Below are 16,038 nucleotides of genomic sequence, written 5' to 3'. Positions count from 1 at the left end.
TAGTCCAGTTCCCATAAATTTCACGTGCACTCAGTTATGAGCTTTCTTTCCATGATTCTATATGCATGAAAAAAGTGGTGCCTTCTGCTTTGTCTCATGATGTAGTGAGCCGAGAAGTTTCAACTGAGTAACAATAGCTACCATTTTGAGCTTTCCAAGACAATTTGTTTTTAAAAGCTGGAGATTAATTCATGGTCCCAGTCTGCCAAGTTTTGGCCCAGTGGTAAGAGTCTAACTATCCTAGGAGTCAGTATTCAGAAATCAAAACTTAAACAATAGAATGCACGCTTCCTCCTAATGTGACAGATTTGAGTTTTACACCCGACTCCCCACCACCCCAAGAATGACGTACAGAGGTTTAGGCAAATAGGTTCTTAATGTTTCCATTCTCCAAACTTCTCCCAGTAATTAAGCATTTTTTTTCCTTTCCCACAACATTCAAGAGCTGGAAGCTGTGAGAGAACAATGACCATTTCAGTAAAAACTGTTCCATCTCTGAAAGAAAAGAACTGAAAATAGTGAGATAATTGGTGTTTATAGTTAGCGCTTTACACTATATAGATTTTTTTCATGTGTTCCTCTCCATTCTCACAATTAAAGTGATTTAACAGGTGACTGCTGTCAGTCTTAGTCCTTTTGCCTCTTTTCCTGTTCTGGTCTTCTCTTTTATACCTAAACTAGCATTCGACATACGTATAAGCCAACTCAGAGGTGAACCACAGAAACAGTAATCACCTTGTTACCAGCTTCACCTTCCAATTCAGTTTGACACAGGATTAGGTGAACACCAGTGCAGAAAAGCAGGAGTAGCCAGTGAACAGAAACATTCCTAGCAAGAGCATCAAACTACTGGATTGTCTTAGAAAACGTGTAAAACCACATCCCTTGGAACACAGAGCGACACCAGAAAACTTCAGGCATTTCATAGTTTAGGGCCACATACAGGAAGAGAACTTCAGTGCATGCTCTTGCTTGAATGGTTTTAGCCCCAGCATACTTAACTCTGCTTCCAAGGTGATTTCATGGATTATACACACCCCCCATCTCATTTCTTCCACATCAGCTTGTGTCATTTCCCCTTTTGGTGGGTGGAGCCGTAACTTTAACTATGTTGTAAATAAAGTTGCACTGAGATGAACAAAATTTCCACTTCTTATAGGCAGTCATGGGATGGACAATTTGTATCAATTCTTGCATCAATCAATTGCACCATTTCCATTTACTGGCCTATAAACAATACAAAACAGTCTCAAGTAAAAAACAAAACCAAATCAAAAAGAAAAAAGAACAATTGGCTGATTTTTCTGGCTTTAAGTCCCCTTCAGCAGAAAAAGAAGATATTGTGGCCATTGTGCTTACAGGAGGGGAAAAGTGAAAGAAGAGATATAGTAAACACAAGCAAACTGAAAAATATGCAGCCTTCAAAAGCATTAGTGTTTGTTTTAACAGAAAGACAACTAAAGTGTAATCCAATTAGTATTTACCAAAATTAAATACAAGCACAGCACGCCTTTAACACCACCATATTATATCCTGCCAGGTCTGACTGTGGGCTTATTCCATGTTTTATCAGTATTCACTGCATTTCAGACAAGCCATCTTAAATAAAGGTCCCAGAAATACGTAATTTCAAACTTCCTTTGTTACCACCAGTGCTTAAATTTCACAGGCTTTCAATTGGTCTGTATTGTTAACAATACAGTAACAATTTAACTTACTGTTTTTCAAGTTAAGCAATTATAGGACTCATAACACAAGCTGAACATATACCACACTAGAACAGAAATACTGAATTACTGAATTTAGGTTTTTCTTCCATCCTAAAATGGCTTACGTACCTGTTTGGGGGGGGGGGCTATTTGGCTTTTCTTGCAGGGTAGAGAATGTTAAAGTATGGCAGAATATGACTAGACTTTGGCATGAGAAAATAGCGTGAGCTTGACTAACAAAACTGTGTGCTTCTCTCTAGCACCATAGTAGTAAAACCCAATTTTATTTGCTGATTTATACATTCGATCTTTACCCTTTGCTGCTAAGAATAACTTAATAACATTACTTTATAATTTTGTGTTCAAAATTGTTCCTCCTGCAGCTCTGCATAAATTTACTTCCAGTGGGTTCAGATAAAAGACTGCTCTAGCAACTGAGACAGAAGAACTGAAAGAGAGCATGAGACAGTATAAAACAGCACATGGTCAGAGATATGGGTTAAAAAACACAAATATGAGACTATATGGTGAAAGAGGAAAACAGGCAAAAGCAGCAATGGAAAAATTTGCTCTCCTCTGGTCTGCAGAAACTGTTAGTAATCTGCACAGCAAGAATAGGAAAAGGTTTTAAATGATCTAGGGCTTAAAATCTTAAATTCCCTAAATCAAATGTCAACCAAATGCTTTTCCCTGGTATCATGAGGTTGGTTGTGTTTGCATGCCCAGGGGTTGCTCACTGCTTTATCTGGAAACAAGCTCACTGCAAGTCAGCACTTTTATCTTTTTTTAAAGACTAAACATTATGAGGCCTACATTTTAGAGCACTTACCTCTATTTGTTCAGGATGGGGGGGGGAAAAAAAAGTAAAATCTGCATTCTTGTACAAAAAGATGATCATCTATACATATATTTAAATTGTTACTTTGGTTAGGACATGTGAATATTCAGGCATGTAGAAAGAAGGAAAATCTTTGTAGCGCTTGTTCTTGGAGAGCTCCAGGCCACCCCCCTTCTCCCTCTCCCTACACACACAATTTCAGCTGGAACCGTACATATTAATCAGTCATCAAAACAGATTTAATAAGGCTACAAGAAGAGCTGTTACAGTAACTATTCCGAGGTGTCTATTCCTCTACTGCAGATAAGCACATGCCTTACACCTGCAAATTTAATCGCTTTAAAAAGCTCAACATTTATTAGGGCAAGATATGTTACATACTCTCACCTCTAATGGTGAATAGTGAAGTACAACAGTTCCTGCTAATAAGCTGAAATTCACAGTCTTTGACTATTAGGAAGGAAGGGGAGATGGTGATAACTTCATTAATCATTTTGAGTTCAAGTACTAAGCCACAAGTACTGCAGAGTAAGTAACAGTTTTAAGGTCAGTGTGGATCTTGTGAGCATTCAGCAGAATGATAGGAATGAGTACTAATCAGTCATATTTATTTACTACTCTCACATGTAAGCATCTGATCAAAGTACTGAGTATGTAATAGACTTGAAGACAGTTCAAAGACATATTCCATGAAACACTTAAGATACTGCTCGGCCTATCCCCTAGCTGATGGGGGTGGAACAGTGGGCAGATGACGCACTGACATTCTGATGGAAGTTTGTTATAAAGCCTGAACAGCAATGGCTACAGGCTAAGATTTCAGGAAGAGCTGGAAAGAACATACTGTAAATTTTAAGAAGTTAAACAGAGGCAAGGATTGTGTTCTCCCCCAAACTAGGCTACATTGGTATTTTGTTCACTGAAACTTCAACTACCTTGACATGACTGCATGGTCTTGAGAAGTCAGAATTCTTCACAAACTAATCTTGTCTTAGAAGCCCGAAGAACATTATCACCTGAAACACTGAGATAAGGTGTATGAAATTTCTCAGATCCAAACTTCTAACAGACAACTTTGAAATTCTGTGCTGGACTGGATATGAGATTATATATCTGTTAGGTAGCAGAAAAGGGCTTTAAAACCTTCGTACAAGCCATTACATCTGTTACCGATATGCAGATACCACTGTCAAATAAAATGCTATGCTTTATTTGGCATAACATCATCAAAACTGCAGAGCATACTCAGCACCAGGAACTATACCAGACAAAAATAAGACTGCAAAAACATACCTAGGATTATTTTTACTTGGCAGAGACTGTTTATCAGGCAGCAGACATTCTCCAGCACTACTCCAGGACATCCTGAGCTAATAAAAAACAGCTTTCCACAATGCTTAAGCAAGAAGAAATCCAGGTCATTAGTTACAGAGTGCAAGTCCAGAACAGAAAAAGCACTCAGGAAATAAAAAAAGGCATCTTCAATAGGAATTTGGTCACCGCTTAGGTTCTCAGACTGACGTATGCAACAAGCCAGAACAAGCGGAGAGCTGGGGGCAAACATAGCTTATTTATTCTTGTTTCAGATTAAATAATAATCACTTAGTTTGATGAAGTTTAAAGTGAGATTTCTTAATGCCAGAGGCTTATTTTCTATTGTGGAACAGTTTGCAAAGTTTGCAGCATTTTGCAACTTACCTGCTTCATGATTAAGTGAAGAACACATAATGCGCCTTTTTGTCAGGCAGCATATGGTATCTTAAATACCTGCACAGCAGAGTATTTCATTCAGAAAAGACTTACTAGGTAGATCAGTCTGATAATTAATCCAGAGAAATGTATACACAGTCGAATACATCCTGATATCCATATTCCTTGTATCCATAGGCTTATTTCCATATGTTCCTCAGTTTGCCCCTGATCATTAATACTTACATTCTTCACAGAGCTGACGTAACACAGTGGACACTTTAGTATTTTGCAAGGAACTGCATTAGAAGTATCAGCGAGAGAGTCAGAGCTCTGTATTATGTACAGTAAGACAAACCCATAAACTGAACAGCTATCTCACTAATAGTGATACCAGGAGACAGATTTCTCTCCTACACAGTGTTTGATCCAAAATTTACCAGCCCTTACGAAAGCTTTCTTTTGTGGCTAAGATTTCACAGTTTGCTAGGACACTTATGAAAAACAACATAACTACAACTTCATTAGCCAGACACTGCTAGCAAAAGCCATTCTGTAAATAGTTTTGCTGCCTTGGAAAAATCCATGAAAGGATATGGATTATAGGAGTTATGATTTAGTCTCAGATCAAGCTCTTCATTTTGGGCTGTGCCAATAGCGGCCCAGAAGTGTGCTCCCCTGCAAGCTAGTCCTGGATATGCAAAGATGAAAGCAATCGTCTTCCTGAACTTGAGGCGGTGTACTCAGGAAAAGTGCACACATATAAAATATATGGAGAAAGAGAAGGCTGTCCTTGAAGGAGGTGGCTCTCTTGTTCCTCAGTGATACACAAATTCTCATCTTCAAAAGTATGGTCTCCATCAGTAAGGAGTAGCAGGAATGCAAAGAACTCAGGGTAGCAACTTCAAGCTCTTACATTCTGAGTATGTACAAAAGTCAACAGGGTGACTTCTAAATACTAGATCCGGTTTATGGCAATCCAGTCTCCAGGAAAACCTACTCCTTTTCATTGTTCTATTTTGACATCTGCTCCTTGAATAAATGCATAACCACTGCTATCTCTGAAGTGTCCGTAAATTCCAAGACACCAGAAGCCTCACCTATTCAGCTACTGAGCCATATTTACAGAATAAGGCAAAATCTGTAATGCTGCCAGACCTTCAAGGAAGCAGATGTTTAGAAAACATACAGAATGCTGCATTATACCCAACTAAATTGACCACTGTTATGAGCAACTATTAAACTATAGGGGTTAATAGGAATTCTAGGATCTCTGAGCTTTGATAATGCTTGCATGCTTAATATATACTGTTAATATTGCTTTCAGGACATTTTGACAAGTATATGGAAGGCCTCCAAATTTACAGCCAGTGTACAGTGATACAATGACTTCAGACTACAGTTACCTCTGTGCTAGAGTGAACAGCTGGAATACTTGAACTTCAGTAGAAGATGGAGTTCGGGGAGGGGCAATAGAACCAAATAAAGTCACAAGTTGCCAAGCCTATTTCCTTTTCCTCAGCATACATGAGTTGACTTCAATTACATTGGCAGGCAGGTCTCAAAGGTCAAGATGAAGCTGATTACTATTACCAGTGAAACTTTAGAAGTAAATTGAAAAGCAAATACACTATTAAGTCTCTAATTTGACAGCTAGGATCTTGTAGTTGATACACAGCAAAAGATACTCTGCAGTCACTCAAAACACATCTCCAGAAACAGTGTCTGGATGCAGATCTTGTGCTTAAGGTAAACAGTGACACCATAGGGATGAATATTTTGCCATTGAAAGAATACCTTAATTAATGGGAAAAGATCAAACTGTCCGTCTAGGGTCTTCCTGCCTACTGCATTTTCTTCATAATCTGTACCTTGCTTTCAGTCTCCAGTATCAGAGAAGTGCAGAAGTTTAAATGAATACAGAATCATTCCTGAAGAACAATCCTTTCAAAAGGTCAGAGCTAACATTACCTATAGCTCTACAGTGATGAGATGCACCATATTCATACTCCCTTGTTCTGAAGCTCGTACCAAAGTTCACCAATTCATATCTATTTGGAGTGCAGCAGAAGTTTTGGCATAAATCTCAGCTGTCACACATGCTAGATATTCCTTTGCTGGAACCTGGGCACAGGATTAAGCTAGATCATGCCACAGACAGGCTCTTCGAATCTGGCACAATAGGCTTCTCTTCCTGAATTAGTTGCAGCTCAAGACTGTTCAACCAGAACTTGCTCACCTTCACATACCCAAGTTCGACTTATCAGTTATTTGTCAGAAACCTGCCATTCCATTCCAAATTAAGATAACATGCTGGCAATCTAGTAAGGACATAATACAATAAAAGGCCAGGGCTTAAACTATGGTCTGTCACAAGCGCATAGGCATAAGGCTTTTTATTTTGTTAGAAAGGGTAGCATTTCCATTTGCATTGTGGATGCCCAAACTGACTGCAGGTCTTTCTTGTTGAGAGCTTCTTTGCCTTTCGCTAATTTATCTGGCATCAGGCAATAAAGTTTCATCTTCAACGTCAGGCAAAAAAGGACTAACAGGAAGTCACAACCACTCACTGCCTGTTATGCTGGGAGGGCAAAATCCTAGGGAAATATTTGCATTTTTCCCTAAAACTTATTACAGCAAAATCTTTCACACTGACATACTCAAACCAGAAGCATGGCTAGAAGTTATCACTGGCAAGCATCATGCCGTTCTTTTTCCATTAGCCAGATGGTGCAACTAAAACATTTACCATATTCACTAGACAAGTGAAAAGACAATTCAATACAGAAAATTCAGTAATGTAAATGCACCACAGAAAGCAAACAGAACATATAAAGAAGGCACTTGTTCCTCAAAAGTTATTGTAATTTTACTGAATATAATTCTCAACCTTTACTTCCATATTAGACTAGTTTTTGAAATCAGTCAAGAAACAGGTACTTGGACCTCTCTCTTGGCATTATCAAGTTATTCACTATTGTAATTAACTGAACATTACATTTTGTTCCAGTTAATACCTCTTCAGTAGATTTATAATGAGCACCTCATGCCATGCAATGCAATTTTGTGTTTTATAATCTGCACTGTCCAATTCTGCGTTGATTTTACTCCATACTGAAACAAAAACACCTTACAGAATCTTAAGATTCTGGGAACATACCTGAAGAGACTACAGCCTGCTCTTACAGTAAGTTACAATAAAGCCCAGCAATTATTTTCAAACAAGAAAGCTGACAGCAAGACTTGACATAGGAGGGCCCCATTACTATTAAAACATGAACTGACTGCTTGACTGAATATAGTAAGGAATATTGTTCAGCACGATATGATGTTCATGCTCCATTTGGGGTGTGGGGAAAAAGGACCAGAATCTGACAACTAGAGATTTTGCCTGATGGGAAGACTTATGAAGATGTATTCTTTACTCTTCTACTTAATCAGCTAGTGTTAACTTGGGGGTTTATATTTTTGTTACATCTAACGACTACCACAAAGAGTACCAAAGATTTAGAATGGAATTAAGGCCTGTTTAATTAACTGAAAAAGTTATTTTATTTCAGTAATTGCTCTGAGCAGGGGAGGGTATTAATTTGCTGTAGCATCTTAGGGATAATATCACATTAACTGCTGTTGTATCAGGAAAGGCTTTGAAGAGAATTATAAACTCTGCTTCTTGTGAGTTTAACCCATTAAAAGGAAAAGCTTACAATGTCACTGCCGGAGAGTGATGATACAGAAGAGGCAGATGAGCCGGAAGATAACTGTTGTGTACTAGCCAGTGACAAAGCCAAGCGCTGGTTGTAGGATGGTTCCGAGTCTCTGTTTTGTTGCTGTTCTCCATTGCATGGAGCTATCTGGTCTCTTATTTTCAACCTATTATCTGTTAACAGAAAACATAAGTATGATTTAAGAGCACAGAATACAAACACTTGGGCCTCAAAGTCTAAGAGTTACAATTTAACAAGCTAACTGAAAAACAGGCTCAGAGAAAACTAGTCTTGGGTTAGAAATTTACAAATTCCCTTTACTTTTTCCTGCATTTCTGAAAGTGATTAATTTCAAGGCACGAGTACTTTGAATTACATCAAATTCCAAGAAAAAGTTTTATGTTGGTTTCAAAGACTCCTGCTATACCTACCAAGTTCAGGTGATAAATTAATTTTGCTCCCCCACTTCTTTTTAATCCAGGCCCTGTAGTCAATCACTTCTTGGGTCACTTTGATGATTCTACCTAATGTGCTAAAAAAATTTTTCAATTAAGTATTAAACAAAGACTGTTGGGTACATATTTGCACGCATTTCAACAAGCAATCAAATTATGCTAAAAGTCACTTTAATATATCCCTAACCAAAGAATCCTGTTGAAATTTCATTTCCTTAGCACACCATTTAACCCACCAATGTGTCACAATTTTTAAATTAGTATGTTACTTATCTTCTACCATACTAACATGCAAGCCCTGACACATAGGTAAGATTTTTACTTTGTATTTCTAAATGGAATGCATCTTAATTATCAAGATCACACATGCAGATACCAGTGTACTTGATAAAAGCAATTTACAGGCTCTCGTATTTCTCAATGCAGAAAATATTTTTTTCCACAGAATCTGCATTACAATAGTTATGAGACGCACTGAAGACATTAACCTCCCAGCTCCTCAAGCTATAGACAGCTTCATTAGTCTTTGCTTACAGATTCGCAAGACAGCTTGAAAGGTGTAAAATCCCCACAATTATAAAGGAAGTACCATGGATCGTGAGGTAGTGGAAGCAAGAAACAGACTGGCTCCAAAACCGAAGTTAGAATTTAAGAAGATTCTTAACAGCAAATGGTACAGAAAAAAAGCCCACATGGTCCTGCTGAACAGTGACCAGTTATGAACAAGCACAAAACAATATTTTTCCAACACGCCTTCCCAATATTCAGCTATTTGAATTATACTTCTACTTGAGCAAGAGTTGTATCCTTGTTTGAGCACTAGCCTTTCAAGCTTTCCTTTCATCAGGGACTAGTGGCTGAAACACTGAACTCCATACTCAAGATACGTGAAGGACTAACTATTGTACAAAACTGGGCTGTGACAAATTACCATCTTGGAGAAGTTGATGTTATTTTACTTTTGAAAATCTTCAGTGGTTACAGTTAAGCTTATTCTGTATTTCACATCATAAAGGTACACTGTACCTGTACTGGAATTTTCATTTGGTTTAGGCATAATGGAAAAGGAGGACATACATCACCTAAATGTATCTGGACTACCTTTATTAGGTCATTTTATAGTAACACTTTTAAAAGGAGGATTAACTCTCCTACTGGTTTAAACATTACTATTTCATGCAACACCAGATAACACACATTCCATGTTTAGTCTTCCAGTTCTAGAGACATGTCAGGATGTTATTACTGAAAAAAGCAATCCAGGATTGTAATATTATTTGGTTCAATATTTGCTTAACTACGTTATAAGTCCAGCAGCTGCAGAAGGGCCTCCCCCTCATGGACAGAATTATTGTCATCCACCTTTCTATTTACACATAATGTGGATAAAATGATGCATGTTGGAAAATAAAATCTTGAATTTTACATGCAGATTGTCACCACTCAGCAGCTAAAGATCTGCACTGTAATAAGATAACTCTTTGGAAACCACAGTTCAATAGCAAAGTAGAGCACACTAAGAAAGGAACAAACAAAAAAGAGGACAGTATTTTGTTAATGTATACTCCATGATATAACAGCATTTTAAATACTCAGTGCAGTTCTGGTTTCTCAATCTCAAAAATGGAAGTTAAGCCACAGGAGACAGAATGAAGACAGGATTACAAATACTGCAGAGATCAGCTGTGGCCCTGAAGCTGCAGTTTTGAAGACAGTAATGCCAGTATGGGACTCAAACATAGACAGGCTGGATCTCTTCAGCACCATGACAGAGAAGGAAATCTGAACCAAAAAAATTCATCTGAGAATGCCTTCAGAAAGATTTGAGCTTTTACTCCAAAATCACCTATACATTTTCCAATGATTACCAGCTGTGTTCTTAGAACCAGAAAATGAACATGGAGTGACACAAGTTTTTATGAAGGAGTCTGTCAAGTCTGAAGCTTCTTGGAATATTTTCCCAGAAATAAATCAACAGTTGTACCTTCATACACCAGAAGGAAAATGAATGATATAGAATGGTATTTTTATCAGCCTGGATGACTGATACACCAAAACTGTCTCCTGTCAAATAGGCATAAATGGTGAACCTACTGTTACACCAACAATTACATCAGAGTTAAAACATACAGAACCTGTGTGGAAATCTCTTCTCTCATTAACTGATTTCACAGACAGAGATCCAAGCCCCAGCCTCTCATTTTATCAAAAATGGTAAGAAAGTAATTCTAGAAAAATAAGAGAGATTTGCCAAGTTATAAGCTCAGAAGTTCTAAGGCAGATCTACGCTACATTGCTTGTATGCCAAAATTAGAAACACTCATTAGGAGACATAAGAAACTGAAAGGTAATTAAGGCTATACTGCCATATACTTAATATAGCAGCAACGAAGGAAGTGTGATCAAGTAGATACTGCTCTCAAGTACACCATTTCATATGTATGTGACTCAAGCACATCCACAGGATCAGAGAACAGTGGATTGTTGGTTTTTTAATAAACATGTAAAAATTGTGCTTATATTTTCTTTTTTTTCCAAACTGAAAATGCCTGGGAACAAAAAACCTATTAATCTACCCCACCACTAGTATAAGGAAATTCCACACTTTTGGGTTGTTGTTTTTGGTTGTTTTTTTTTTTTCTGAGCCCAGAATTTCTACAGAAATACGGGACACTCCTACAACTCTTCTTGTTTCGAAGATGTGGTTATCCAGTTAACTGGTTCATAGAATTAGACAGCTCTCCTATGAAGATACCCCTCTAAGTTTTTTCCCTTAATACTACCATAAAGTAAAACCAGGCATAAGCTATTTACATACATCAATTATTTCATAAGAGCTTAGAAGCTCCTCTTTTTACACACTGCAAGCCTTCAGGTCATAGGGACACTTTCTAGATGTCATTACAGCACAACTACAGTGCAAGTAAATCTTATAATAGGCTTAGATTGCTGACATAAGATTCAGTAAAATCAGATACTTAAACCTCCAGCCAGGCTCCAAATGAATGAGTGAACACCAGAGCAGGAATAAAAACCCCATATAGTCTGTGAAAGAACAGTCAGAATAACTGTTCAGTAGGCCTTAACTGAGCTTACAAAATACGCCCCTGGTATTAAAAGGACAATATAATCTAAAAGCAGACTAAGAAGCATGAGCATGACGATAAAAAACACAAACATACCACACCCCTAAAAAAAAAAAATCTACAACACTAAAACCTTCACCCAGACAAATACTCTGTGCAGAAAAAGCTGATATTGCTGATACCTCTCTAAAGAGACTACATGCATTCTAATGACAGCCACACACCCACCATTCAAGATGTGAAGCAAAAGGAGGACTGTTTCAGACAGCACATTTCTGCTTTCTGTGTCAGCAGATCTAGCAGGAAAATTTAACATTCCCTTTGACACCTCCCCAGCACTGTCTTGGCCAAGCATGGGCAATCCAAACCTAACATACAGACCTGTCAGCAGTCAGATGAGTTGAACTGTACACTAGGAAAAGACCAAACAGCTTTCAAGCACAGAGATGGAAAGCTCACTTTATGTATGACCCAGACTATTGTCTTTTTGAAGATTATCACCTGTAAATGACAACTCCAGTCATGCAGTAGCAAAACCTTGCCAAGGCTGCCTCAGACTCTGGCCTGTGGCATGACAGTCCCTTTCCCTCATTCACCTGCACCACATGTCTGGCACCAACAAGGAGGAACCTGTTACCAATCTGCAACTCTAGGAAACAAAAGCCAGGACTCAAAAGTCAAGTTATAACTGAAAGGACATTTCAAAACAGAACCAATCTTCCATTCCCTGCATCATAGGACATCTTCTGCCTCCCAAATGTGGCTACACTGCTGTTTAGAGATGCAGTCTGAGCACGCTTTTGTATCTGAACTATGTAACAAGCCAACATGTAAGCCAACAGCCTTATCTACAGATATATGTATTAACACCAAAGGATGCATCTTTGTTACATCCAGCTCAGCATAACTTATGGTCATCAAATGGTACAATACCATTCTCTGCATCTTCCCCCAAATGTGAACTTCTAATGCTTCTCTTGCTTCTGATCTGCCTATCAGATGGGAATCTGCTCTAATAAAATCTACTGAACTATTTATCAACCTCTTCTGAGCTGATCTTGAAGGAGAATGGCTGAGATAAGCTAGAGACATAACAGTATTAACGAAATTTCTGTAGCTGTAAGAACTACCTTCAGGACTCAGCTAACTGCTGTTTCCACAAAGACAGAAGACAGCTTTCAAACCCCATTACATTCCAGATATCATATTTGGAAGCTTGAAGGAAGATGCTGGTAAGAGTGATTTGAATCTACCCCTTTACAATTCTGTGGTACTCACTACTACAGAACATGAGCAAGAATAAGGCCTATGCTGAAGGACCAAAATCTGACTCTTTTCTACACTGGGAAAATCAGAATCAACAGCTAGCTAGAAAACCGTAAATTAATTTAGGCTTGTGCTCCTTTGAGTTGGACCAGCCCTGAAAAAGAGAGGCAACAATGATCACCTAGAAAGATTTGAAATCTACTGAGACTGTTATCTACAAAACAGAATTCTGTACACAAAAATTCTGCCTGGAAAGAGCCAATATGAATTCAAACCTACCAGGCAGTCCACAAACAAACCACTCCACTTAGGGGAAAGATAGACCAAATTATGACAGAACTGAATAAACTCGAGACAGCCTGCGGAGTTCAGCCTCCTGCAAGTTCCTAGCCTTTCAAGCGCTCTTTGCTTGGTCTTTGTTGATCCTTTTAGCAGAATGCCATACAGCTAGTCACAGCTTTTAAAGGGAGCCCATTATTTACACTTTAACCTCTCATTAACAAGCCTAGAAAGGGGGAAAAAAAATGGATCAGGACAAAGGGCTTCTGGATGGATAAGGCTACTTAAGTCAGGCCACCAGAAAAGTCTTTATAAAGACCCTGGAACATTCTGCCTAACAGGTGGAAAAAGGGTCTGAAATACAGCTGGATCACCAAAGCACATGAAATAACGACTGACACTGACCATGGACTGCTGTTGAGGTTCTACAATAAGATTGCTATCAAACAGCTCATCATTCACCTACAAGTCCTTTGGCATTGACAAGACTGATGCTGGGGGAACTACCTGCGCACAGGACTTTGTTGAATGCTGTTCCTCTTGTCACACCACTCCCTTTTGTGGTGAGAGACAGAACAGCAGCCACTGGCATGACGAGTTCCAAGACTTAGACATCACTGGCACAGACAGCCCAGAAGTGGCAGACAGGTCAGATGTACAACACCTTAACACTATTGGCGGGACTTCTTCCTAGGTTTGAAGTTGTGAAAAATTCAAACATTTTCCCTAAATACAGCAAGAAGTGTACATGTCATCAACATGTGCACTTCACATCTGAGGCTTCCATTAAATGCATTTTACAAATATGCTTTTTGATGTCTGTAATAAACACAAGTATCTCACAAGAGGATAACTACATCATTCAGAGAACCACAGAGAAGTTAATGAAGGCCAGGACCCAAGACACAAGCAAAGCTTTAGGAATCCCTAAGTTGTCCTACCTATACTTCTGTACGAAAGAAGTTTCATTCAGTACCAAGAATTGTCATCGAGTACACATTTAACAGATATACCTTTTACCTGTCTTAGAACAGCAGTCTCAAATGTGTGTAACACTATGTATAACTCTATCTCCATCACAGGCACAAGTGCAATTTCAATCTTTGTGAATGCAATATCACAGAAAACTTGGAGATTCATGGGCACTATTAGAATACTGCCAGTTTTAAATCCACAAGTGAAAGACTGAATCCACTTTGTGGTAAACCTATTATAGGAGAACTGTTTTGCCTTCCAACGACATTAACGCCCTGGAAGTTAACAGCTTGACTAGACATTGGAATTGTATCTAGATGGTTTATGTGACTTGTTACATCCATCCCTCCCTGCAATTAGCTGGGGAGCTCAAAGCCACTGGGATTCTAGGGAAGCCTCAGGAAACAGACATCCTCTGATCTAGTCCCAGTTTGTACTGAGAGTTAGTGTACCAGATGCTAGAGCAGATGGAATGCAAATGCAACATGGCTGACACACCTTCGTTTTCTTTCTCCTCCTCCTTTCAAAAAAAGGAAAACTTGCAAATGTTGAGAGCTGAGACAGTACTAGCTGTACAGCATTTCTATGAAAGACATTAAGAACTGCATTAAAAACAGCATGTTTAGAAGTATGCTGCTTTTAATGGCAGTTCTGACATTATGGCCAAACTGAACTGATTCTTCTCAAAGCTTAATTACATATTGAGCCTTTTAAAACAGCTTATGGGAGCATGTATTAAAGAACAAAAGAAACTTCTAACCCTGTCCAGTTTTGTGTCTAAACAAGGAACCTGACCACACACATTTCTTTCTGCCATAGTACAGACATTCATCATTCCAAACATTAAACCAGCAGACCTTCTTTTGAAACACTTTACACAGAATATTTGAAGAAAGACCAATTATCTTCTGGATCCCTTCCACACTAAGAGAACCTCACATTAGACACATCTTGGGTTTTGTCAGCCTGTCTTAATTTCAGTGCTGCACACAGAGGTATTACACCACTCTTACACCACTGGGAAGCCTGAATTCCTGGGCAGATTTCAATACAGCCACAGTTAAAGAATAACAATATTACTTTTATTGATTTAGACCCAAACATTCCTAATTGATTATACAGACAAATGGATATTCAAAAAGTGGACTAATTACCTCTCAGAATCTCTATTTGGATATGATCTTGCAAGTGGTGATACTGCATGGCTAAGAACAATGTAGGCATAATCAAAAACTTGTTTCACTTGCATGGCACCATAAGAACTTCTGCCAACGTCGTTTCCTGAAATAATGTGACAGTCATCAGATCATCTTTTTTTAATATCAGTAACCAGAAAATTATTCATACTTACAGCTCAGAAACCTTAACAATACAGCTTAACTCTGCTTAAACTGGTTAGTCCATCCTACTCACATGAGGAACAACTAAACATGCCTGTCTCAATAAAAGAGGCTAACCTTATGAATGACACTTAATATTATGCATTCAATTTACCACTTTCAAAATACCGGTGTACCAGTGCCTGAAAGAAACAGAAAATACAGACCAGCTTAAAGTTCTTAGAGCTGTCTTTTAAGAGGGAATCTACCAAGTTTAAAGCATCATGTCACACTTACCAGTAGAGTTTCTGCAGGCCAAATTCAGCTTAAAATTCCACTTGTGCAACCACATTATCTTCATATGGCCAGGTATACTTACATCATCAACCCCCACTTAACCTTATCAAAACGAGACTGATAAACCAGCTCATACAGATAATTTAGCTCCACAGGATAAACCAGTTTGTCTAATCTATCACAGAGGACTCCAGAAGTTAGTATGAAATTGTATTTTGATGAAGTTAGTGGCACTTCTTGGTTGCCCCTCTTTAAGCATGAATGACATTTATAGCAGAACTCCTTCCGAATCCAGTGTCATGTGTGAGGAACTGCAGAATTTAACAACATGTCAAAGATTCTGTATCAGTGACAATGTACAAGCATCAGTCTCCCATTTAACACCCAGAAAGATCTTGCTATTTCTAGCAAGAAGAAA

The 16,038-nt window shown here is 38.4% G+C and overlaps 1 protein-coding gene across 7 annotated transcripts in view; it reads right to left on the bottom strand.

Annotated features, from left to right (window-relative positions):
• Nucleotides 1–16,038, bottom strand: part of TENT4A (terminal nucleotidyltransferase 4A) — a 60,565-nt gene that overhangs the window by 15,282 nt on the left and 29,245 nt on the right. For 5 of the 7 annotated variants that reach the window (XM_061449184.1, XM_061449183.1, XM_061449182.1 and 2 more), the window contains 3 exons: nucleotides 15,159–15,285; nucleotides 8,375–8,475; nucleotides 7,944–8,116 (listed from right to left, as the gene is read on the bottom strand). In XM_061449184.1, the coding sequence (XP_061305168.1) occupies nucleotides 7,944–8,116; nucleotides 8,375–8,475; nucleotides 15,159–15,285 (401 nt within the window). Of the gene's footprint in view, nucleotides 1–4,241; nucleotides 4,315–7,943; nucleotides 8,117–8,374; nucleotides 8,476–15,158; nucleotides 15,286–16,038 lie in introns of those variants that run through there. The other 2 variants (XM_061449188.1, XM_061449187.1) reach the window with 2 other exon arrangements.

This window comes from Pezoporus flaviventris, unplaced genomic scaffold, assembly GCF_033815535.1.
Source record: "Pezoporus flaviventris isolate CSIRO_AGI_PZ_B2104156 unplaced genomic scaffold, CSIRO_AGI_Pfla_v1 ptg000007l, whole genome shotgun sequence".
NCBI lineage: Eukaryota > Metazoa > Chordata > Aves > Psittaciformes > Psittacidae > Pezoporus > Pezoporus flaviventris.
This window is presented reverse-complemented; position numbering and strand designations above follow the sequence as displayed.